The sequence below is a fragment of the Leptodactylus fuscus genome, chromosome 11 (assembly GCF_031893055.1).
Source record: "Leptodactylus fuscus isolate aLepFus1 chromosome 11, aLepFus1.hap2, whole genome shotgun sequence".
Classification (NCBI taxonomy): Eukaryota; Metazoa; Chordata; class Amphibia; order Anura; family Leptodactylidae; genus Leptodactylus; species Leptodactylus fuscus.
The window spans coordinates 35169719-35193851 of NC_134275.1; the positions used below are offsets into that span (position 1 = coordinate 35169719).

General features: G+C 44.1%; 2 protein-coding genes across 2 annotated transcripts; both read left to right on the forward strand.

Annotated features, from left to right (window-relative positions):
* The first annotated feature begins 9856 nt into the window (after positions 1-9856).
* LOC142185437 (actin-associated protein FAM107A-like) lies at positions 9857-13357 on the forward strand. The gene is made up of 5 exons (XM_075260867.1): positions 9857-9898; positions 10249-10346; positions 11456-11585; positions 12002-12143; positions 13238-13357. Exons 1-5 carry the CDS (start codon positions 9870-9872, stop codon positions 13355-13357), a joined length of 519 nt encoding a protein of 172 aa, XP_075116968.1. The 5' UTR covers positions 9857-9869.
* A 2728-nt stretch (positions 13358-16085) lies between these two features.
* RENBP (renin binding protein) lies at positions 16086-23777 on the forward strand. The gene is made up of 10 exons (XM_075260297.1): positions 16086-16359; positions 16578-16653; positions 17697-17772; positions 18114-18286; positions 18928-19152; positions 19405-19486; positions 19567-19742; positions 21831-21962; positions 22166-22253; positions 22974-23777. The coding sequence occupies exons 1-10, from the start codon at positions 16256-16258 to the stop codon at positions 23063-23065; spliced, it is 1224 nt and encodes a 407-aa protein (XP_075116398.1). The 5' UTR covers positions 16086-16255; the 3' UTR covers positions 23066-23777.
* The last annotated feature ends 356 nt before the right edge of the window (positions 23778-24133 follow it).

Genomic DNA, 24133 nt, shown 5'->3' on the forward strand with positions numbered 1-24133 from the left:
ACCAAGAACTAACAAAAATTGGGGTAATTTCCTAGACCTGGGAAAATTAAGGGTTGGTTCTCTGGTCCATCATGGGTCAGACCCTTCATCTACTAGCCAGAGTGGCTACAAAGTGTCAACTTGCTCTGGAGGACCCATTGTGTACCTGCATTACATGACCTCCTGAGTTGTAATTCCTCACGTTTCCTGTGGTGGTGCTGCAGAGAAACAATGGTTGCTAAATGCCTATAATTGTACCTGGGGAAAGCCCAGTGATCAACTATCATGGGACCCTCTGACAAATAAGGTTTCCAAACTTGGCAACCCTTCAAGTGTTGCTATCAGATGTCACTACCAAGTGAGATGAAGGGTGTGGTTACATAGGCCATAAATTTATTTAAAGGGGTTTTCCTGGCTTTATCAATGACCTGGTCTGTGGGATAGACCATTAACAGATGAGTATGTAGTTCAGCTGTCTGACATGGTAGCAGCACTCCATTAGTTTAAAGGTCCTGTTTGCAGCAGTCCCACTCAAATGAATGGAACTGAGCTGTGAGACAAAGCACAGCCACTATACAATGGGTTTTGTGACGAGGCTGCCCCCATGTGTACGCCAACGTGTATAACAGTCTGGGTTTTCTACCACAGCACTTTAAAGGGTTATTCCCACGTCGCATACTCACCAGTCTTCGTTGCTGTAAAATCTTGTCTTCCTGCTTTGTTGCGTCATTGGTGGGCGGGGTTACATATGCAAAGCCAGCGGTGAGATGGCCCTGCATGCAAGCTCATAGATGGTGAGACCAGTCTAGCCTTCACAATGCGACTACAGACCCGGCATCCGCTGTAATAGAGAGAGGTGGATGCTGGGGAGTGTAGACACTGGCACAGGTGCCTGCAACATTGCTATGCTCCTGCCCTGCATGAAGCCAGCAGGAGCGATGCTGTTATTCCGCTCCGCCTTGCTGTAATGGGCAGTATTGACTAATGCTCCTTTAATGTGCATAAACATTTTTAGAATAATCAGAAGTCTCAGGCTGACCCCCCTACCAGTCACAAAGGGCTGTTGTCCAATGGAATGTCAGTGCATACATGACCAGTGCTAGTCAAATGACACAGGACCCCCATGTAGTGAACAGCGGGGCTCCAGCATGAATCAGACCCTTCTCCTGTACTGCAGCAGTCATTCTAAAGCCACAGGGTCATTGTGTGTGTTTCAGCAGGGGTTTGTGGGTCATGGGATAAATGGCTCTCATTTGTCTATAGCCTTCTGACCTCAGGTCTAACCCTGTCTGTATGTTGGGAACCCAGCTGTGACAGGTCAGTAATGGCAGGGTGTTACTAGTTCACATCTGCACCTGATAGAGTGTGTGTGTATATATATATATAATTTTCTAATTTTTTTTTTTTTGGATGGAGTAAGAGTGTTGCGAGTCTGGCCTATGTCTCTATCCAACAGAGCGGAAACCCATTGAAACTGAAAACTGTTATAATCTATTTTTATGATCTTTAGATTGATCACAAACTGATGTGAAGCCAGATTAAAGGGGTTGACCACTTTCAGACCAATATTGACAAATGTTACAATAAAAAGATATACAATTCTCCAATACTTTCTGTATCAATTCCTCACGGTTTTCTAGATCTCTGCTGTCATTCATTCTGTTACTTCTAGAGGATAAAACTCTGACCGTGGTCATGTGATTTACAGTCCATGGTCATGTGATTAGCACAGGTGCTGCTCATTAGTCAGTTTTATCCTCTAGATCAGGGGTAGGGAGCGTGCGGCTCTCCAGCTGTTGCAAAACTACAACTCCCAGCATGCATACTGGCTCTGCTGTTCTGGGAACTCCCATGGAAGTGAATGGAGCATGCTGGGAGTTATAGTTTCACAGCAGCTGGAGAGCCAAAGGTTCCCTACCCCTGCTCTAGAAGTAACAATGAATGACGGCAAGCCAAAATCTAGAAAACCCGGAGGAATTGATACAATTTTCCAATATACTTTCTATCTTTTTATTGTACATTTGTTTGTCAATATTGGTCTGAAAGTGGCCAACCCCTTTAACATACCGCCATATAGGTCATCCAGCAAAACTAGTAGTGAATGTTAAAGCAGATGTAGATCCTTTAGGCCTCTTCTCTCACCCCATCTCCATGAATATCACCAGTAACTACAATGTGTGAACCTGATTCATCTGAATTGTTACTATACTGACATTATTTGGTAAAATCCTTTATAAAACAAATTTGTCATCCTCAGGACCTGCCCTCAATGTCTGATAGATGTGGGACTCCTTTATCTGTAAGAGGAATTCCTACCATACCCCGTCCCTACTGACCACCAACTCGAGATGGTCAACAGTGGTCTGGGTTTCAAGAAGGTTCGTAGCTCTGAGATCTGTGCTGCTTCCATAAAAGCCAACCACTGCAGACAGTCTGGACATGATGGTGTCTGGGTGGTTCATTTTAGGGAATGGTGGGTGTCTTTACTTAATGTTAGGGCTAAATACAAATTTTGGCAGACCAGAAACCCAGAATTGTCATAATTTTCTGACACCTTGTGGGGCAACACGGCTCAGTGGTTAGCACTGCAGCCTTGCAGCACTGGAGTCTTGGGTTTGAATCCTGCAAGGAACAACATCTGCAAGGAGTTTGTATGTTCTCCCCGTGTTTGACTTTCCTCCCATTCTACAAAGACATACTGATAGATTTTTTTTATTTTTTTTTTTAAATGTACATTGTGATCCCTATATGAGGCTCACAATCTACATTAAAAAAAAAAAAAAAAGTTACACCTTCTGATTTGTGACTGGGCAATATTGTGTAAAAACTAATTTAGACTTGCAGGAAGATCAGCATTTAACCACTTCTTGCTTTATTGCAGTACATTGCATGGGGAGCAGTGATCCCAGGATAAAGTTCCCTTGTGGGCCCAAAGTAAAATAAGATGGACCACCTAGTACAGGAAGCTGAAACGGCAGTAAAATACTCATAAGAATTCAGGACCTTACAGGGGACAGCCATGATGTGTTGTCACCACCTAGTGGTCCACTGTCAGTACTACAGGTCTCTGAATTTACTAAAATCTTAATAAAACAAACTTTTTTTTAAAGAAATCTACAATATTTGGACACAGATATCGACACTAAGTTATAGTTTACAATTAAGAAGAAAATCCCATCTAATGTGTATTTTAATAAACCCTTTTCCTAGATTTACTGATAATTCAGGGTATTATTCTAGAATATTTTGTTGTGGTAAAGCCCCCTTGGATGAGACTTTCTTGAAGTGACGTCGACTTCTGAGTTTCCTGTGGATTAGAAACCATTGTGGCTATTGAATAATTGATAAGGACTGACAAGAGGAGCCAGGAATGAGAGCAGGTCAGGATCTGCGGTGACAGGGCGTCCAGACAATCCACTGCCCGGCGGCCTCCTGTCTGGAGGGTCCCAGGATCGACTGGTGATGTCACGGACCCCAGAGGCGCAAAGCCACACCAAGACCATGTGAGACCCCTAAATTTTTACATTCTCCTAACATTTCTAGGAAATAGAATGTTATGTTAATGTTCACAATATTAAAATGGTTCGGGCCCCTTGATGGTGTTCTATATTGTATATTAGACTCGTCCTGTTATTAGTATCTAATATGGAGACCAGACCTTGTATGAAGCTGTATAGTTGATGCATGTCTGGTATTGTTATAGAGAGGCAACTAAGCTAGAGGGGTTGTATATTATTAGGAAATATGGCTGCTTTTTTTTTTTTTCTCTTCTCCATAAAGCAGCGCCACATCTAGACACAGGCAGTGTGTGGTATTGCAGTGCTACCCCATTAGTTTAAGGAAACTGAGTTGCAATACCAGGCATGGCCAGTGGACAGGTGTGGAGCTCTTTCTTACAGTGCTGCGGAATATGTTGGTGCTAGATAAATAAAATTTATTATATTATTTCTGATACAAAGCAGTGACCGCACAATGTAAATGCTATGGGACACTCGGCGGCAATGAGCGGCTTCCCTTCACATAGTCATAGCATTTGCATGCAGTCACCACTAGGGGAGATTACCGAATACAGATTTTTATAGCTTTTGTTTCAACGGGTTATGCAAAAAAAAAAAAAACACTCCTATACTCTATAGAACAGAGGATAAATAGCTGATTGGTGGGGTCTGACCATTTACAACAGGGCGAAACCCCCCTGGCTCAGGATCATGAGGTCTCAGTGGGCAGACCCCAACCAATCAGCTCTTTTACCCTATATCCTATGGAGACAGCTCCCCCTAGTGGTGACTGCAGACAATCAGTTTTATTATTTCAAGGTTTCTTACCATCTTGCAAATACAATATGATTAGTGGTGGTCTGGTGTCCGAGACCCACACTGATCCTGAGACTGAAGGAGCCACAACCCTGACTTAGGGCCTCTTTGCTGATTTCCATGCACAGTGGTTCACCGACTACCTGGCTGTGCAGGGAACTGTAGTGTGACTTCATTTAAGTGGCTGCGACAGTTCCCTGCACAGTAGGGTGGTCTGGAGTTCTGCTCTACAGGGGCTGGATCACTAAATCAAAGCTGTGGTCCTTTATTCTCAGAATCGGTAGTGGTCTAAGACATCGCCCCCTACTGATTATAAAGAGAAATTTCCTCTATATGTGAATATAGCCCCTTCCCATATATATATATATATATATATATATATATATATATCTATCAGGACATTTTGATGGCCCACCCTCTACAGAATAACAGACTATTTCACATACAAGTAGTTACAGTGCAGAATTCTTTCCTATTGGGATTGGCAGACGCTGTGAATATGTAAAACTGGAAGATTTCCTAGAAAAATAGAGCAAAGTTACCGGCACTGAGCAGCAGAAATAGGACTGATGATATGGAAAGTTGTCAGTGGGTGGGGGGATGCTGTCAGATTATTGTTTATGGCCAGATGAATCTGATCTGAAGTGTATAAAGGAACGCTGATCCTACAGTTTTCAGCCATAATGGTCTTCTCATACCCTTCATAAATATACACTCAAAAAATACACAGATTGCTGCAAAACTCAGAATGTAGCTACGTCTAAGGCTGTAATGTAAATAATTACAGTTGTGGTCTGATCAGCCACTGGCTCCTGCCACAAGAGGGCGCAAAAGTGCTTCCCTAACTACTATATATAAAAGGCTTTCAGAGGCTGCTTTTGGGTAGTATACCCCTTGGTAAGAGAATATTGACTGCTAGATGTGTCTCTATGATAGAATCAAAGATATTTTGTTGTTTTGACAGATTATGAGATGGGCTACATCATTAAACTGAGTGTAGCAGGATAATGTTTTTGAGGACTTGCCATTTTGCCCTAGCTACTAGGAGGCATTGGGAGAAGTAGTTTTATGTGAGGGTACACACATGACCTGGACAGACCACCAGTACAGAGGATTGTTTGATCCGCTGACAAGTACCAGCAGCTCCCACAGTTCCCTTGCCCACCATCCAGACATAGATGGCACCTTCATTACACACCCATGTCTCTGCCCGGACCATTTGCAGGTGTTTAGCAGAAGGAAATTTGGTGTGAAAGTGCCTTCCTGGTCACCAGATTTACCACCAATTGTGCATTTATGCATAGCTCTGAACCGTCCCAGAGCCAGCAGGACAGTCCTGATTTTACACTGCTGTCCTGCCGTACTGGGTGGCTTATGGCTTAAAGACTTTCTGATGTCAAATGGTCACGTGGTATTCTCTAGTCATGTCTTTGCTTGGAAGAAGATCCTTCCACATGAAAAAAAGTTGTATCCTGTGCAGTGGAAGAACATGGAAAGATATGGGGTGCAGAGTGTATGGAGGGGAGAGATGTGGGCATGCAGGGTGTACTGTAGGGGGGGGCGAGAGATGTGGTGTGCAGGGTCAGGTGAAGAGATGTGGTGTGCAGGGTCAGGTGAAGAGATGTGGTGTGTTGGGTGGAGAGATGTGGGTTGCAGGGTGTATTGTTATGGAGGGTAGAGATGTGGGGTGCAGGGTGTACTATGTGGGGGGGGATTTGGGGTACATGGGTGTGCAGTGGGGAGGAGTTGTGGGGTGTAAGGTGTACTGCGAGGACAGAGATGTGGGGTGCATGGGTGTACTATGGGGGGAGATGTGGGGTGTAAGGTGTACTGCGAGGAGAGAGATGTGGGGTGCATGGGTGTACTATGGGGGGAGATGTGGGGTGTAAGGTGTACTGCGAGGAGAGAGATGTGGGGTGCATGGGTGTACTATGGGGGGAGATGTGGGGTGTAAGGTGTACTGCGAGGAGAGAGATGTGGGGTGCATGGGTGTACTATGGGGGGTGTAAGGTGTACTGCGAGGAGAGAGATGTGGGGTGCATGGGTGTACTATGGGGGGTGTAAGGTGTACTGCGAGGAAAGAGATGTGGGGTGCATGGGTGTACTATGGGGGGGGAGATGTGGGGTGTAAGGTGTACTGCGAGGACAGAGATGTGGGGTGCATGGGTGTACTATGGGGGGGGAGATGTGGGGTGTAAGGTGTACTGCGAGGAGAGAGATGTGGGGTGCATGGGTGTACTATGGGGGGGAGATGTGGGGTGTAAGGTGTACTGCGAGGAGAGAGATGTGGGGTGCATGGGTGTACTATGGGGGGTGTAAGGTGTACTGCGAGGAGAGAGATGTGGGGTGCATGGGTGTACTATGGGGGGAGATGTGGGGTGTAAGGTGTACTGCGAGGAGAGAGATGTGGGGTGCATGGGTGTACTATGGGGAGGAGATGTGGGGTGCATGGGTGTACTGTGGGGGAGAGATGTGGGATGTAGGGTGTAACCAAAGAGAAGTGGATGGGAATCGGATGAGTCACTTCAGAAGTGTGTGGAGCTAAATGTCACGGTGCACATAGCGTGCCCATATTTTGTCTCTCTTTCTGCCCTTTAAAAGCTTGGTGGTATGTTTATGGGACCAGTAGGGACCCCAGCTCCGACAATCTACACGTGTGTAGGATCTACAGGACCAGCTGTAACATCTGTGGGCATCTGTGTGCTTTAGGATACCATACACAACCTGTATGTCACCATGTCTAACCTTATCTCCTCTTGTATCCAGACTAGAGGTGCCCAACAGGGTCCTAGAGCCTCTGTCCAATTGTACAGTTTCCCCAATAAACTTGTCTTTTTGCTTTAATATTATAATCACAGTCATGGAAAACCCCATTAATGACCCCAGCATAGGGGTTGGTAAGTAGGAATTTTGCACTTGTTAAACCACACAAGAAATGGACCATTGTGGCATTAGCGTGTGTGATAGTTTTTGGCACAAATTGAACCAGAATTCTGCCATGTTTAGCTTAGTAAATCTCGCCTATTGTATACTGACATGTGTGTTTGCATTGCCGTCTGTATCTGTACACTGTTCACACTGCACTTGACTATCAGGGGTCATCTGGAGTTGTAATGAGAATAAATGGTTAGCAGGCATTCAGACCACTAGACCACCAGGGATAAGAGCATTGAATGTAGCACTGGCCTGGGAAAGGGAAGATGTTCCAGACAACATGAAGACTGCAGTGCAGACAGGCTGAGACGCTGCTGCTCAGAAGGTTGTGGCCAAGGTCTGTGGACTGAAGTAGCTGTGGCATGTTCTGAAAACTTCAGTACACCGAATAAACACATAACTATTTATGTCTTACTGTACAGGTCATGTGCACTACATATGATTTAAAAAAAGCACTTCATGTATAGTGTAATAACTTACTGACAGCTTTATTGTGAAGTTATGTGCTCTCCTCCATAGTGTGCTTCAGAGTCTCCAGTGTGAGGTCAAACTCACAATACAGGACTATGGAAATCAGATCACAGCTCTAATAAACCTCCATTGATCTAATAGACCTTCTTGCTCATACAGGAGACACTGTGTGCAACAGAGGAACAGAGATGAAGTCAGTGCTCTGGAGGGGAGCACATAACTCCACAGTAAAGTTCAGTAAGTTATTCAGTAACCTTACATTACACAGACTCATATTTTAAAATGAAGAATAAAAAATTACTAGAGTGCTTCTTTAAGGCCAGTTGAGGCCCACCCTTAGGATAGTCCATAAATATCTGATCATTGGGGGGTGACAGCTAGCTCCCACACTAATTGGCTTTTCGAGGTTGCATCCAATCCCCATTCTATACAGTGATGGCCCCCAACTATGAGTTACTTAAGTCCTATCCAGGGGCGTAACTACCGTGGTAGCAGCAGTAGCAGCTGCCACAGGGCCCGGGCCATTAGGGGGCCCGGTGACAGCCGCTACCGCTGCGGTTTTTTTCAATAGGCAGTTACGGGCCCTATTCACTTGGCGATCCTGGCTGGGCCGGGATCGGCAAGTGACACCGCGGGCCCCACAGAGGCTATCATTATACTCGGGGGTCTTTGCAGACCCCTGAGTATAATGATCGGCGGATCAGAGAGGTAAGAAACATAAAAAACTGTTACTTACCTCTCCGCGATCCTGCCAGGCCTCCGTCCTACTGCTGTCTGACGTCTCTGACGTCACATGAACCCGGCATGCTTCCCGGGTCATGTGACGTCCGACGTCATTAACGAAGGACGCGAGAGGAGGACAGCACAGCACAGGAGCCGGGGAACAGGTAAGAAGCAACAGTGGGGGTTTTTTTATGTTTTTATTCCCGATTTAGTCTCCGATTATTATACTCTGGGGTCTGAAAAGACCCCAGAGTATAATAATTGTTTATGGGTGTCCACAGAGGGACACTATTGGGGTTAACACTGTGTGTGCAGGGGACACTATTGGGGTTAACACTGTGTGTGCAGGGGACACTATTGGGGTTAATACTGTGTGTGCAGGGGACACTATTGGGGTTAATACTGTGTGTGCAGGGGACACTATTGGGGTTAATACAGTGTGTGCAGGGGACACTATTGGGGTTAACACTGTGTGTGCAGGGGACACTATTGGGGTTAACACTGTGTGTGCAGGGGACACTATTGGGGTTAATACTGTGTGTGCAGGGGACACTATTGGGGTTAATACTGTGTGCAGGGGCAAGTAAGTAAGGGACATAATAGAGTGCGGAGGAGGGGGTCAGTCGAGGTCTTCGGCGTCAGTTGGGATGGGGGGGGGGCCCATGTCAAAAGTTCGCCACGGGGCCCCGCCATTCCTAGTTACGCCACTGGTCCTATCCTAAGGATAAGCCATAACAAATCCTGGACTGGTCAACCCTTCTAAGTAGTATTCAAGTGTTCTACTGCACCAAGTATGATCTGCACCACCATTCATACCTACGCCACCTAGAGTGTACTGTAACCATCAAGCATACTGCGCCTTGTAATGTGAACTGTAACCAAGAAGCGCCTGTGCCATAGTAGTCTGTTTAAGCAATGCAGTCTGCAAATATTTTTTTAAGAAGAACCCCCAGACCACCCCCTACAAGTCCCAGCTACCTTCCCTCTGTACACCTCAGCGATCTTAGGTAATTCTGTGTTTCAGTTGTGACACACTTATCTGATCTTGAGAACTACAACTACATGCATAGGAGTCCTGGATATACTTTCAAGCAGGGTAAAGATTCGGCTTGGGTGCCAGGGTCTGTAGTACTGACTGTATATACATGGTACATCTAGTGCCTTGTCTGGTCATTGTCCTGCTGTAGAAGCTGCTGATCCATAGCAATGAAACTGGAGACCGGAGCTGCTGAATCCATTATTAAACATCTGGATGAGGTTTCCTAGACACAGACACTGTAGTAGATGAATGGCTATTGTAATGTCGTAGGCACAGACGAGGAGGTGACCCACGTGTCTGCAAATCTGCCCTATGACTTGTTTGGTTCTGATATATATATATATATATACCTTGGTGCTAATTCCTTGTTTTTCTGCATATATGTCCCATACAGAGACCAGCAGTGGAGAATGAATCCCCCCATCCCACCTCAGTGCAGGTAACACAGACATATACAAATGTTTTACTAAGTTTTTCTGAGCCTCATGGTCAAACCTTACCTCAGGGTCTCCACTATCTGGGGTCTCCATTGCTCTCCTCAAGATGATTCCAACCAGCCAAAAACAGGAGACCACATTGCAATATGAGTCCATTACAAAGCCATGGTGTTTTTTTCGCTTTCCATTGTGCAAAGGGAATAGGACCAAATAGAAGTGGGCATTGTATAGGAGTATTATTTAGGCAGACGGTATTATAAGCGGCTGCCCTAATGTGCATACATCCCTCTGCCAGTGGGCACACACTTGCTCCCTTTGGAGATCTCTGTTGCTATTATCCTCTATTTGGCAGGATATCTCAGGAGTTATGGATGTGGGCCAAATGTCAAGTCTTGTCCTCGTTGCGAATGCCCTTTGGAATTGGAACCAGTATGCCAGTTCTTAAAAAAGGTGAGTGAAGCTTCAGTTTTCCCCTATAGCCCAATTTACAACATTCCTATGGGAAGTCATGCAAGGTTTTCATAGCAATAGTTGATTAAACTAAGCCAATAAACAGCCCTCATATTGATAAATGGGTCATTAACCCCTTCATATCCAGGCCATTTTTCCTGGTTCGTAACCAGGCACATTTGCAGGTTTTTGTGTTTTTTGTTTTTTTTTTTTTTGGGGGGGGGGGGGGGGAGCTAACATTTTTCAGGTCATAAAAATAATTTATACATATTTTTTGGGCGGTGCATTGGGATTTATTTTTACGTCATTTTTCTTTCTGCATTTTTTTAAATTTTGATGTATTTTTTGGACATAGATATATCATGAACTGCAAGGCTGTGGTAGGTCTTCTATGACCCAGCAACTTGTGCAGTTCTTGTCACCCAGCATATCACATGACCACTGGGCCAGGAGCAAAGCCGCATCATCCAACAGCTGTATACATGGCCATCATTGAGTGCTGTGTATACAGGGTTCGGGGATGTCAGGTTGTTAATAACTGCCCGCTCCTGCAGCTGCCTGATCTTGTCTAACTGCGTAACTCTGCGAGGGCATACAGGTATGTGACGTATAGAGTTAATGGACGCTCAGCAACTGATTAAGAAAATGTACTGAGTATGTTACATTTTTAAACACATTTGGAAAATATCTTCTTCGAACTCTACCATGTGATGTGCCTCTGTTATTCCTCCTGGAAATGTATGACTAAGGCAAGGTTCACACTTGCGCCGGGTTCTCAGTGAGACCCGAACAATGCTAAAATTACCCATTACAGTTACCCACAGACCCCACAGGACTTTTCTCTCCGCTGATTTTTGGCGGACGACAACGCAGATGTGAACCTAGCCTAAATTGGCAAATGAGTGTTCTCTTCACCATGTCAATAAAGCATATACTTAAAGCTATACTCAGTGTCCAACTATGTAGACAGGTACCCAGTTGACAAGGTGAATAGTGACACCCAATTTTTAATTTATACATTCATTTCCAGGAGGAATAACCCAGGAAAAATCTCTGAAGAACGGTTGAGACTTCAGTATTGCTGACTTCTGCTCCTTGTATTTCTCTAGCTGCAGGTAAAGAAGGATCTTGTGACTCCATGCTGTCCAAGAGCCTGGCTCCCTACAAACCTGATAACCCCCTGAAATCCTCACGAACCCACCAAGAACTTCATCGAGAGCTGCTGCTCACATACAAGAAGTATGTACAACTGTATGAACAGTTTCCGAAACGTTTAGTCACGAGTCATGAGATTGATGGATGGGATAGTCTTTCAAGGGTTATTCCTAGAATCCCATTATTTTATGCATAGTCCCTACATTCATAGTTCCGATACTTCCCTGATCACATGCTGGCCTACTTCTTGGTCCAGAGGTGACGAGGCGTCCTCAGATAACTGGCTGTAGCAGTAACCCACCCCAGCTGCTGCAGCCAGTGATTCTCTCAGATGTCCTGTGTGTCGAGGATGACAATAAAGTAGAGACTGGTGGGGAACCTAGAGGTTTTGGAACGGGATTGGCAGGGGGTTGGTAAGGAGAATGTGGCTTTTTGGGGTGGTATACTAGAAGGTTTTCTGAACCCCTTGAACAATAGTTTGATCCATTGTGTCCATGTAGAGGCCTGGTCCTACACAGTAAACCTGAACTACTACGCGTTTTGGAGAAGAGACGGTCTCAGTGGCAAGAAGGTCAGAACACGAAGACGACTTATTCTCCTCTACAGCAGGAACTGCACAAATGGCAGCTACGAAGAGAAGAGGTATATAGAAGCTTGTCATGGAAGTGGTATCCAACATCAATGGCGTATTGCACGTCCTGTCCAGATTTCACATATTTACACCAAAAATGGCATTGTATAATAGACAAAATTGGATTTTTATTTTTTTTTTTGAAGATAGCTAAGGATTTTTGGCCAAATAAAGTTGACTTTTTATAATTCTATTTTCTGTACATGATTCTGGGGGCGGCCATCTTATCTAATCTTATTTTCTGCCCTATTAACAGCATTTAGTGATATGCTTTACGGCATACTCAGCAATACTGTGGAGCCGACTCATTGAGGTCTATGGGAGAGTTTTCTAAACCTGCTCTATGCCGGCAGAGGGAGCAGATAAGTTGTGACATCATCTATTGTCAGTAGTGATGTAATAGATGGGTCACTATGGGTTATCTTAGTGGCATAATCTTCTATGGTGATCCTGCCTGCCTTGTTAATGATGTACATGAGGTAACTGCTGCAATGAAAATCCCTAAGGAAAAGGCAAGTGTCAGTCTATTATTAGGCTTAGTAGTCAGAGTGAACTTTGCAGGATATAGTACTTTTTTTAAAAAGTAGATAGTGACATGGAAAATTAAAAATAAAAAAATAAAACATTCATAAAAAATGTGTCATATAAAAATTTTATTTAAAAAAATGGGACATTTTTGGTGACATATTCCCTTTAAATCGCTCAGGCCATGTCCTATGTTATACCGTTATATCTCCTAATCTCAGCCTCACTACTCACGGCCACTACATAGAGTACATGCTATCTTCTTCCAGCTCCGTTCTCTGTGTAAGCTCCTGTGTTTACGGCTGCAGAGAAAAGTGATGAGCCCCTTGGTCTGTTTTATTTTTACTGGGATGACGATGGGATAAGTCTTAGACCAGGAGCAAAGTTTAATGGCCTTGATCCTATTTTAAGCAGGGCATTAGGGTAGGCTCCTGATGCAACGAGTTGTCTTACAGCCAGGCACAAGAAAGTGAGGGAAGAGGGACATGACTGAGTTCTTGCAACACGTAGACAAGTTCTAAGAAAATTGAGTGACTGAGGGAAGATTTTCTGTAATTTTTGAATTTTTTGTGCATTTCAGAGAGAGCAGAAATCAACTGTGAGTGAAGCTCCAGCTGTCCACGAGTTCCTCCGAGTGAGAGAGAACCTCCGGAAATCCTCAACAAGAGATGTCCAGAGTCCATCACCACCCATCAGCTGAATACCATCTACAACAATGGACCTGTCCAATCACAACATATCATTGACACTGGCCCATCAGGGATGCTTTGCAGACTGTTTGCTCCACCCTGTGCTCTGATGGTCAAGACTATGGGAAGACATCAAGCCCAGGACTTCTTATTTTACTGTATCTTTGGTAAAGAAGATCTTTATGGAAAGCTTTGTGGAGGACCTTGGATATTCCAAAAAATACAAAAGACATGAACTTTGATAAAAAGAAAAATCTAAGTAATTGCTCATAGTAGGTGGTCCCCCTTGGTCAGTGGGTGGAGCTACAATCACCATTGCGAAAGATATATGATTTGTAATTACTATTTCTTGTCTATTGCTCTACAATTATTATGATCCAATCCTCTACCAATCCTGACCAACGTGAAATTCATTGTGTAAAAGAGACTTCCAAATATCGACCAACTGGAATCTCAATGCTTCAGACATGTCTAGATGATAATCAATCTGACCCATAAGGGGTTAAATATACTGTAAATATACTGCATTTGTTTTATCTGAATAGAATTGGTGTATATGTAACACTCTGTAGCCAGTGATATCATCAGACGTTACAGCAGCAGGACATGAGTGACTTGATCTTGCTGGAGGCAGTGACTAGATACCGAGATCCAAACTATATGTAGCAGTAATATTGTATCGTGTAAGGAGAGTATGCAGGTCCCATCATAGGCACTGAGGGAATTATTGGTCACCATTAAACTTGGAATATGGAAGCAAAGGTCATACTTGTGTTCTCTGACTTGCTGCACTGCCGTGTAATATTGTACTTTTACATAAGACACTTGAAGCTCCCAGGCCCCAATGCAAAATCTGTGATAGGGCCCCTACCTACCATTCAGAGTATTGGTGTAGTTTATGTAGCAGAGGCAGTTAGGGGCTCAGTAGTGACTGCTCTACCTATAACTGCACACTAAGGCCCACGTCGCGGAAACGCAGTATTTTTCGCTGCAGATTTTGCTCCAGTTTTTTGGGGGGACAAAGGATTGGATTGAAAAGGAATGGAAGACATAAAGTAAGTTCTTAGACGTTTCCCTTCTGTGAAATCCACTCCTGACTTTGGTTCAGAAAACAGATGCAAAATCTGCACCATAAAACGCTGTAATTCCGCAATATGGGGCCTAAGGCCCGGGCCCTTCGGGCCGGAAACAACGCAATTTACCCGTGGCGGAAACGGCACGGGAAAAATTGCAGCGTTTTATGGTACTTGCAAAGTGGATGGGATTCATGCGAATCTCATGGCCACTTTGCGGAAAAAAATTGCAGCGTGGACATGCTGCGATTTCCCAAACTGTTGCGGTTTTGAAAATCGCAGCATGTCAATTATATGTATGGGAACGCCGGCGGTTTTCCCGTAGATATACAGTAATTGTAACAGAAAGTCCAAGGAGGAAAACTCCATGATCTTTCTGCTGAAAGCGCTGTAGGAAGAACTGTGATGCGTTGTTCCCAGTTGTTCCCACAGCGCTTTAGCGCTGCATTTACGGCCCGTGGGACCTTTGCTTAAGGATACATTTTTCATCAGCGGATATTCTCCCCTTATTAATCCAAATAGAAAATGCTGATTTTTTCTGCAATGTGAGGGTCCATTCACATGGAGTAAACGCGCGCTCATTTTGGTGTGAATGGACCCTGAGGATGGCCAGAATCTCATTCACTTTGTAGGTACTGTAAAACGTAACGTTTTTTTTCCGTTACATTTACGCAACGTGGGGCTTTAGAGTTTGTCCACATATTCAGTGTATTCCCTATCTTGAAATGCTGAATGTCTTCTGAAGTTGAATTAATAGGGGTTTTCAAAAACAGAAAAATCCTTTAAGGATGGCTTTGTGAAGGAAAAAAAAAACCTGCTAAAAAGCTGCAGCTTTCTTTCCACCAGTTTTTTCCTTTTTGCTGTTGGCTCAAAAGATTCCAGTATAAACTGTCCAAAAAACATCCTAAAACCACATTTACCGAAATTCAGCTAAAAAAATGCTATAGAACAAAAGTAGCAAATACGCTTATGCTTTTCACTTTTGCCTCCCCCTTATAAGTCTATAGGGAAAACGCTGTAATTTTCCAGTCAGGCAGGAGCAGACAAGGGGGGTGATTCTGAGCTCTAATATTGGCTGCCTCTGATTGGAGCTCTGAGGCGCGCCCCCCCTGCCTGATACCACCCACCTGACATTACAGAGGCTAAAGTACATCAGAAACCAAAACTACCTACACCTTGCTCAGGAATGGTGGGGGCTAAACAGAAAATTCCAACTGTGTTGCAATCAATGGATCAGCGCCTAGTCACAGATGCTAAGAATTGGTAGGGGTGATGAAAGGTCCTCTTTTTGGTTGAAGCACTTGCTACCGGGTAAAATAAAAGGTATTTCAAGACTATTAATTACTAATAGCCATGATTAACCATATCCTACCCGGCGCTGTCAGCAGTCCTATTATCTTCTTTATATGTGTAATGCAGGGCTATTTAGTGTCGCCATATGAGGCAAACAAGGCTCTGTGCACACATCTCTGTGGGTACTATGGTTGTGCATTTTAACCACGTTACTGCAATGGTTACTTGTACTATATGACAGGGGCCCTTTAAGGCTTTCCCTCTGCTCCTAATTTTCTTAAGACTCAGCAGTCACTCTCTCAGTATGTGTAACTTGTTCCCTGAATGAATCACATGACGGGGAGTCAGCTGACGCTCGCTGTTATCCCCATCACTGATTTCCTTCCTCAGCTGTAGAATTCATAGCAGACGGGGAGTGTGTGCACAGAATATAGGGAGAAATCTCTCTGACAGAAGGGGGCACCCAATCTGTGATACAGGGAGGCGGGCAGAGCCCTGACTGCTTGTTTATTGCAAGAGAAGAGGACCCAGAAAAGTTCTAGTATGGCTGAAAGAAATCGCCTGCAGCAGTGGAGAGACCAGATCAGCACCGAGCTGGACAGAGTCATGGATTTCTGGATTCAGCACTCTGAGGACAAGGAATATGGGTAAATATGATTTATATAGCACTGACCTATACCATGGTGCAGGAGCAGCGACCCCTCAGATCACTGCTTAAAGGGCTTCCCATTAACATAATAACTATATTTATAAATAAGACGTTAAAAGTTGCATCTTGTTTGTAAGTATAAAAAAAATTAAAGACTTTTGCAGAATTTTAGAGATTTATCTGATAACTTTGTGTCCCTGTGCTTGACGTTGTCAGAGGTTTCTTCACGTGCCTTGGTCAGGATGGCGCGGTGTATGATCAGCTCAAGTACATCTGGTTGCAGGGCAGACAGGTAAGGAGACTGCACCCCATGTACGAAAACGCAGCAAAACACATTGCCTTTCTTTCTGCAGAGTTTTTGCAACATTTTTTTCCGTGCCTGTTAAACATATGAGAAAACGTACGCCACTCCGAAGCTAAATGACCATGGCCTGTTTTTCCTGGTAATGTAAAATACAGCATTTATCTTTCCATTGTATTTCTACAGCTGTCAGTATGGGGCACATTTATTAATATGGCCTAAAAGCCAAACTTGTTTTCATTGCCTGTAGCAACCAATCACAGCACAGCTTTCATTTTGTATTCTTCTCCTGAAAAATTAAAGCTGCGCTCTGGTTGCTATGGGCAACTAAAACAGTTTTGCATTTAGAGAGTTTTAATAAATCTGGGGGGCAGATGGAGGGGGACCTTAAACTGGGGCAACTGGAGGAGGGAATTAAACCATGGGGGGGGGGGGTAGCTGGAGGGGGACACGTCTGTCTCTAGTTGCCCCAAGTTTAATGGCACCCTCCAACTTCCCCATAGATTAATGTCACCCTCCAGCTGCCCCAGTTTCATGTCCCCGTCTAGTTTCCCCCAGTTTAAACTGGGGCACAAGGAGAGGGACTTAATACTGTTTTGAAATTGGAGGGGAGCATTATAATATGGGGACGTATAATGTACGGGTGACTGTAGGAGCATTATACAGTGTGGGGCACATGGATGAGAATGAGCGGAGTCAACGTAGAAGTGGATGGAGCTAAATGTGCAGGGGCGCGCATGGGTCAGTGCTACCTTCTGGGAGGTAAAAGGCTGCACGGTGGTGACAAGTGATGCTACAGACTTCCTGACCTATTACAGATCCATAGAAATCTGTGTGTGGATAATGTGCCCCTTACTTTACATGATTTTGAATAAAGGGGGCCTATGGTACGTTTACATGTCTATAATATGGACCGGTATAGATTCCATGTGTTGCTGTACAGGTTCTATGGATATAGCCATATAGTGTAAATGAACAATATCATAAATAGGAATACGGTGAGCATGACCACTACCTGTTTCTGCTTAATATAGGTTTGGATGTATTGCCGTCTTTACAGGAAGGTGTCCAGGTTCCACCAAGAGGATCTACTTAATTCTGCCATTGCAGGTTGGTTTCAGGTTCTTAAAGGGCTTTTCCAGAAATAGAATAGGCCATCAATGTAAGATCAGTGGCATATCATAGTACCACCGCCGATCAGTAGATTAAAGGGGCTGTTCTTCCAAGTGCTACATCACCTTCATTGTTTACTGGGAATAGCACCATGCTTATGATAGTGGCTATCCCTGGTACTGCAGCTCAGTTCCATTCACTCAACTGGGACTGAACTGTACTACCAATAGTACAGTGTAACAATACAGATCTGTTACAGGTTGATCTTTCATAAAGTTTTATTCTGTAATAGAAAAGATACTATCCTGTATATTATGTGATTTATCACCATTATGCAGGGGGTGAATTCCTTATTGCTCATGCTCGTCCGTCATCTGACTCCCTAAAATGTGCTTTTGTGGTGACCCGTGATGGTCGAGCGGTGAAGATCCAGCGCACTATTTTCAGTGAGTGTTTCTACATCATGGCTATGGATGAACTATGGAGGACAACTCATAAGGAGAAGTATAAGGTGAAAGACAGAGGTGGGAGTCCTGCTTACTAATTAATAGGGGGTTAGACTGGATCATCATAGTACCAGAGGATCCTCCGGTGGGGTCAGTCTCTAATGCAAAAATGAACATAAGCCAACCAAATTTGGAGCCTAATGGGGTCTATTTCCTTGGGGTAGACCCCCATTGTATCTGGTGGAGCCAAAGAACCCCAGTCTGACATTGGTGCTGGTCATACTTTTATTATACTTACCAACAATCCTGAATTTACCAGTATTGGCATGATTTTTTAAAAACCATTCCAACTAATTGTACTTGCCCTGGGTAAATTCAAACTGAGAAGGGGTTGGTTTATGCAAAAAAAAATCCAAAAGTTGTTGTCCCTGCAAACACAGGGAGCATAAAGTCTTTATATCCTTATGGGTCCATGCCATATTGGATTCAACAATTCTACATTTGCAGACCAAACCTTAATCTGCACTACCAGCTATGACCACTAGACTGTTATTTAAAAAAAAAAAAAAAAAAAAAAAAAAAAAAAAACAATTTATGCCTTGTGATTTCTAAAGGATTATATAAACTCAGTGACTCCTCTTTTCCGTATATTGCCTATTTTTCTGACGTTCGCCAACATGTTACTAGCGTGGTCTGTTTTCCTTAGATTGAAGCGCGTGAGATGATGGATCAGATTGTTCACTGGGTGCGAGTAGATTCATCTACTTTAGGGAGACCGAAGCTGCCAGGAGCTGAACCAGTGAACTCTATGGCGGTGCCAATGATGCTGTTGAACCTGGTGGATCAGTTATGTGAGGATGATGAAGAGGCGGCAATGAAGTACGCGGAGTTGGGAGACTGGAGTGTGGAGAGAATCCTGCAACACGTACAGGTACCATATACAACAAATAATGTGGTGGGTATGGCTGAGACTGGATATGGCTGCGTCAGAACATGCGAACTACCGCCGTGACGCAGTCAGAGGCTAAAAATGTCATTCACAACTAAACCCTATAGTTATGTGGCGATAGCAGAGAATAGCCGTAGTAGTTATGGCTGTAGGTAGATAAATCAGGCCCCACTCAACATTTTGGGACACTTCTGAATCTTGCCCACTTGACAATTTCATAATATTCTTCCGCAGCGTGACGGTCAGGCGATTTTGGAGAACGTTTCTGAAGTTGGAAAGGAGCTCCCAGGATGCCTGGGCCGGCACCAGAACCCAGGTATGGTCAGCTGACACTTTGATGCTGAGATGTATGGCGGCTGCTCCTTCCTCGTATTTAATCTTCTATGTCTGTCACAGGACATGCCATTGAGGCGGGCTGGTTTCTTTTACGTCGAGCCTTCGCAAACAATGACCATAACCTGGGTAGGACCGCTGTGGAAAAATTTGTACTTCTACCCTTTAAGTCAGGATGGGACCAGGAGCATGGCGGACTCTTTTCTTTCCAAGATGTGGATGGACATTGCTCTACACAGGTGAGTACCCAAAAAAACTGCCATACAGTAGCTAAATAGTGACAAGATTATCAGTTAGGATAGGTCATCAATATCCGATTGAGGGTGCGAAACCCAGGAACAACTGTTCAAAGGGGCCGTGTCCAGGGGCAGTTCTCCAGTAAGAACCACTTACAGACTATGTACTGTCACGTTTATCGGACACATGGTATATTTGCAACTCAGTCCCGTTCCAGTGACTGTGCTTGGCTGGTAGTGAAAAAGCCACAGTGCTTGTCCAAATCCTACAGTCTCTTTATAGAGCTGATTGGTGGGGATGTCACATCCCCCAAGGATCTGATATTAAAGGGATCCTATCATTCAGACGACATTTTTTCTGAGTACCACGTCGGAATAGCCTTAAGAAAGGCTATTCTTCTCCTACCTTTCATTGTCTTCTCTGTGCCGCCGTTCGCCTACAATCCTGATTCTTGTCGGTATGTAAATTAGCTCTCTCGCAGAACTGGGAGCGTCCCCAATGCTGCGAGAGAACTCCTCTTCTTCAGCAGCGTCATCTTCAGCCTCTTCTTCCGGCGGTGTCTTTTTACTTCTAGGCCTTGGGCAGAGCAGACTGCGCATGCCCATAGGCCACAAGAAAATGGCCGCTTGCATAGTATTGTAAGCGGCCATTTTCTCGGGGCCTGTGGGCATGCGCAGTCTGCTCTGCCCGAGGCCTAGAAGTAAAAAGACACCGCCGGAAAAAGAGAATGAAGAGGCCTTTCCTGATGAAGATGGAGGTGGCGCTGGAGAGAGTTCTTTCACAGCATTGGGGCCGCCCCCAGTGCTGTGAGAGAGCTAATTTGCATACCGAGAGAAACCGGGATTGTAGGCGAACAGCGGCGTGGAGAAGACGACGAAAGGTAGGAGATGAATAGCCTTTCTTAAGGCTATTCCAACATGGTACTTAGAAAAAATGTCGTCTGAATGATCGGATTCCTTTAATGATCTACCCTAAGAGGCTATTATTTTGGGTTCTCTAGCAAATGGGGCTTTATCTCGTTTTCCATTCTCTAAACTGATCCTGATAGGATCAGAGGTAGATATTGAATCAGCAACACGGTGGCTCAGTGGTTAGCACTGCAGCCTTGCAGCCCTGGAGTCCTGTGTTCGAATCTTACCAGGAACAACATCTGCAAGGAGTTTGTAGGTTCTCCCCATGTTGGCATGGATTTCTTTCCATTCTACAAAGACCTATTGATAGGAAAAAAAAAAAAAAAAGCACATTGTGACCCTTATATGGGGCTCACAATCTACATAAAGGAAAAAAAAAGTAGATATTGAATCAATTAGGCTGAAGTGCACAATCTGAAACAGAGCTTGTTCCATTTATAATGCTGGTGTCCTCTTATTGGCAGGGGGTTATTGTGTCCATTCAGGAACCTGGAAGAATCGGGCACGATTGCATGCTCTGTACCCCTATAGTTATACTTCCACATAGAACCAAAACTAGCTAATGGAGTCTACTGTGTTCTCTATAGCCTGTTATATTGTAATAGTCAGATGCAGTATATAAAGATTATTTTATAGTCTATATCTATATATTGTGATTGTGTGTATAGTCTATAGGTAGCTTTGTAGTAGTAGCAGTGGTGCGGACCCAACCAGGCAGAGACAGGGACACAATGTCTGGTGCAAACAGGTTTATTTGGAAAAATATCAAAACAAATAAAGCTTCACTTCAGGTACAGAATAAGCAAAATAAAATACAGCCTTAACTTCAGGCAAAACGTCAAAGAAAACCCTGCTTGTCCGAGCACTAACTAAACAATAAAAAGCTAACTATACATGTGGTTTACTACCAACCGCACGAACAAAGAAAATAGCACAGTACGGTCTCACCAAAATCTCAGTATTTCAGGGCAGACCCAGAAGCCTCCTCTCACTACCAGGATCTGCCCTGAAGTGCAGCCTCTGCAGCCTTTTATGGACCAGAAACAAGCCCAGGACCCACACCTGGGGCTGAGGCCTACTCAAGACCCGCACAGGACCACACATATGTCAAAAACCTTGGGGAGATATACTGGGCCTCTGCCTATCATTGTCTCACAAGTCATATGGTATGTTTTACAGCTGGAGTGGAGTATGAAGCTGTGGTGGCCACACACAGAAGCTCTCATTGCCTTCTTGCTTGGCTATATGGAAAGCAAGGATCCAGATCTGCTTGACAACTTCCAGAAGGTCTTCGATTACGTGTTCAGTCGGGTTAGTAGAATATGGAGTGATTACTTTTCACAATTAGCAGTGGCACAGATATACAGTACAGCCATTTGTAGGCTGGGTTATCACATTAAACAACTGCAGTTGGTTTGGACAATGGATGACCTCTTTTGGGGGTCTATAAAACTGGGTTGATAGGATGATTGATGATATTCTCACCACATATCCTCTGCTGTTTCTAAATTTAGTTTTCAGACCCAGAACATGGAGAATGGTTTGGTTATTTGACTCAAGAAGGGAAGGCGGCACTCTCCATCAAAGGAGGGCCCTTCAAAGGTAACTTCAAGATCACATTGGATGATCTGCTATGTTCAACTGACATATAAGTCAGGCTCATTTGCATATTGTGAAATTAATGAATATCTCACAAATGGACACAAATTTTCATGGAGAAAAAAAACATTATAACCAGGTGAGCCTGACCCTGTCCAACTGTGTTGCTGGTTTAATATGCTGCAACCATCTGGTGACAGACTCCCTTTAAGACACTTTTGTAATAATACCACCAACTCCATCTTCATAGTAGGGTAATACCTTCTTGAAGTGGTAAGTGCATTTTGATGTTATGGTGGAGCTTCCTGTAGTGATGTCCTAGGTAGGATTAATAACCAATGTCATGACAGAGCCTCCTCCATTGATGTTCTAAGTAGGATCTATAAGCAATTCCATTGTGGAGTCTCCTGCATTGTCCCAAGTAGGATTCCTAACCAATATTGTGGTGGAACCTTCTGCATTGATGTACTAAGTAGGATCCATAACCAATATCAAGGTAGATCTTCCTATAGGGACATCCCAAGTGAGATCCTAGCACTGGTAACCTTTCTTACAGCTTATTTAGTACCTAGATCAGATTTTGCAATGGCTTCTTGCTACTAGTCTCCAATGCCTAAAACACTGTAGACTTAGACAGATGATATCTCCTTCTCAGTAATAAATACCGTATACAGTCCTCTTTGCTTTCCTACATGTGAGTGACTATACATCTACTGCTTTTAGGATGTTTCCATGTGCCTCGATGCCTGTACATGTGTGAGGAGATGCTGACCAAACTGATAGAAGAGGAAGACAACAATGCTAGATCCCAATGAGCAGACAAGACATTCACCTTATACTGTGAAAACCTACATTTCTAGTATATGATCAAGGTTGCTATTAACTGTTATATATACCCAACATACAGTATCTGCTTTGGTGACCCTCAGCTGTTATCTTATCAGGGCACTGACAGCGGTGGAAAAAGGGAAGTAATAAGGATGTCTAGGTGGCATAAAAACCTTCAAGTAGTCTTGCTGCTGCTGATGGATCTTATTACAGCTTTAGAATTCTATTCTTTAAGGCTCACGTACCTTAGACCCCATGCACATGACTGAGCGTGCTTCCGATGTGGGGCTGAGTTTGCAGTAGGATGCACTTGGATGATACTCAGAATGTCATATGAGCGCAGTCCGTGATGCCTTAATGTCTATGGGGACTTCCGATCTGTTCCGATGGCCTGTAGCAGGATAGGACCTGCTCTATAGTCATGGGTCATTCTAATGGGTGCAGTATAGAAAATGTGACAGCAGTGATGTACTTGTAGGGGTCTCAGCCAAGGTTTATGTTTGTCATGCATAGCCTTACACAAATATGCCAAATATAAACAGTGGCTATCCAAGTAATGCACAGCCCCCTGTGAACCTCTAGAGTGAGGCCTGGTCATTTTGGTATTAAATGGGGGGTTCCTATTCATAAGTCCACCTTTTAGTGACCCCAATGAATAGCTTATCAAATCCACATTGATTTATTGTTGGTTACATAATAAAAATGAAAAAAAGCAACACTTCAAGATGGTGCCTACTTATTCCTGGGATGGGCATAGACAGTAACGGGCCCCTGAACACTCCCATAAAGTGGGTCCTGTTACAGAAGGTACAGATGAAGCAAACATTAAGGGAACACATGTTGCTCGCAGCGCCTTGCACATACTTTATTGGATTAGACTTTCAGTGTCTGTGCTATGCAAATATAGTGGAACACTGTGGGTGCAACTAATGTTTGGTGATTCAAAGATTCATTTTGTCCCTAACAGAAAGGCTATTCATCTCCTACCTTTCATTGTCTTCTCCGCGCCGTCATTCGCCTGAAATCCCGGTTTTCGCCAGTATGCAAATGAGTTT

Bases quoted from the DNA above. Each gene is read 5' to 3' on its own strand.
- LOC142185437 (XM_075260867.1), top strand. From the start codon at position 9,870: ATGAATCCCCCCATCCCACCTCAGTGCAG. The intron at 9,899-10,248 runs GTAACACAGACA...TCTATTTGGCAG, and splicing joins CCCATCCCACCTCAGTGCAG to GATATCTCAGGAGTTATGGA. The intron at 11,586-12,001 runs GTATGTACAACT...GTGTCCATGTAG, and splicing joins CTGCTGCTCACATACAAGAA to AGGCCTGGTCCTACACAGTA.
- RENBP (XM_075260297.1), top strand. From the start codon at position 16,256: ATGGCTGAAAGAAATCGCCTGCAGCAGTGGAGAGACCAGATCAGCACC. The intron at 18,287-18,927 runs GTGAAAGACAGA...TGTTTTCCTTAG, and splicing joins CTCATAAGGAGAAGTATAAG to ATTGAAGCGCGTGAGATGAT. The intron at 19,153-19,404 runs GTACCATATACA...ATTCTTCCGCAG, and splicing joins GAATCCTGCAACACGTACAG to CGTGACGGTCAGGCGATTTT.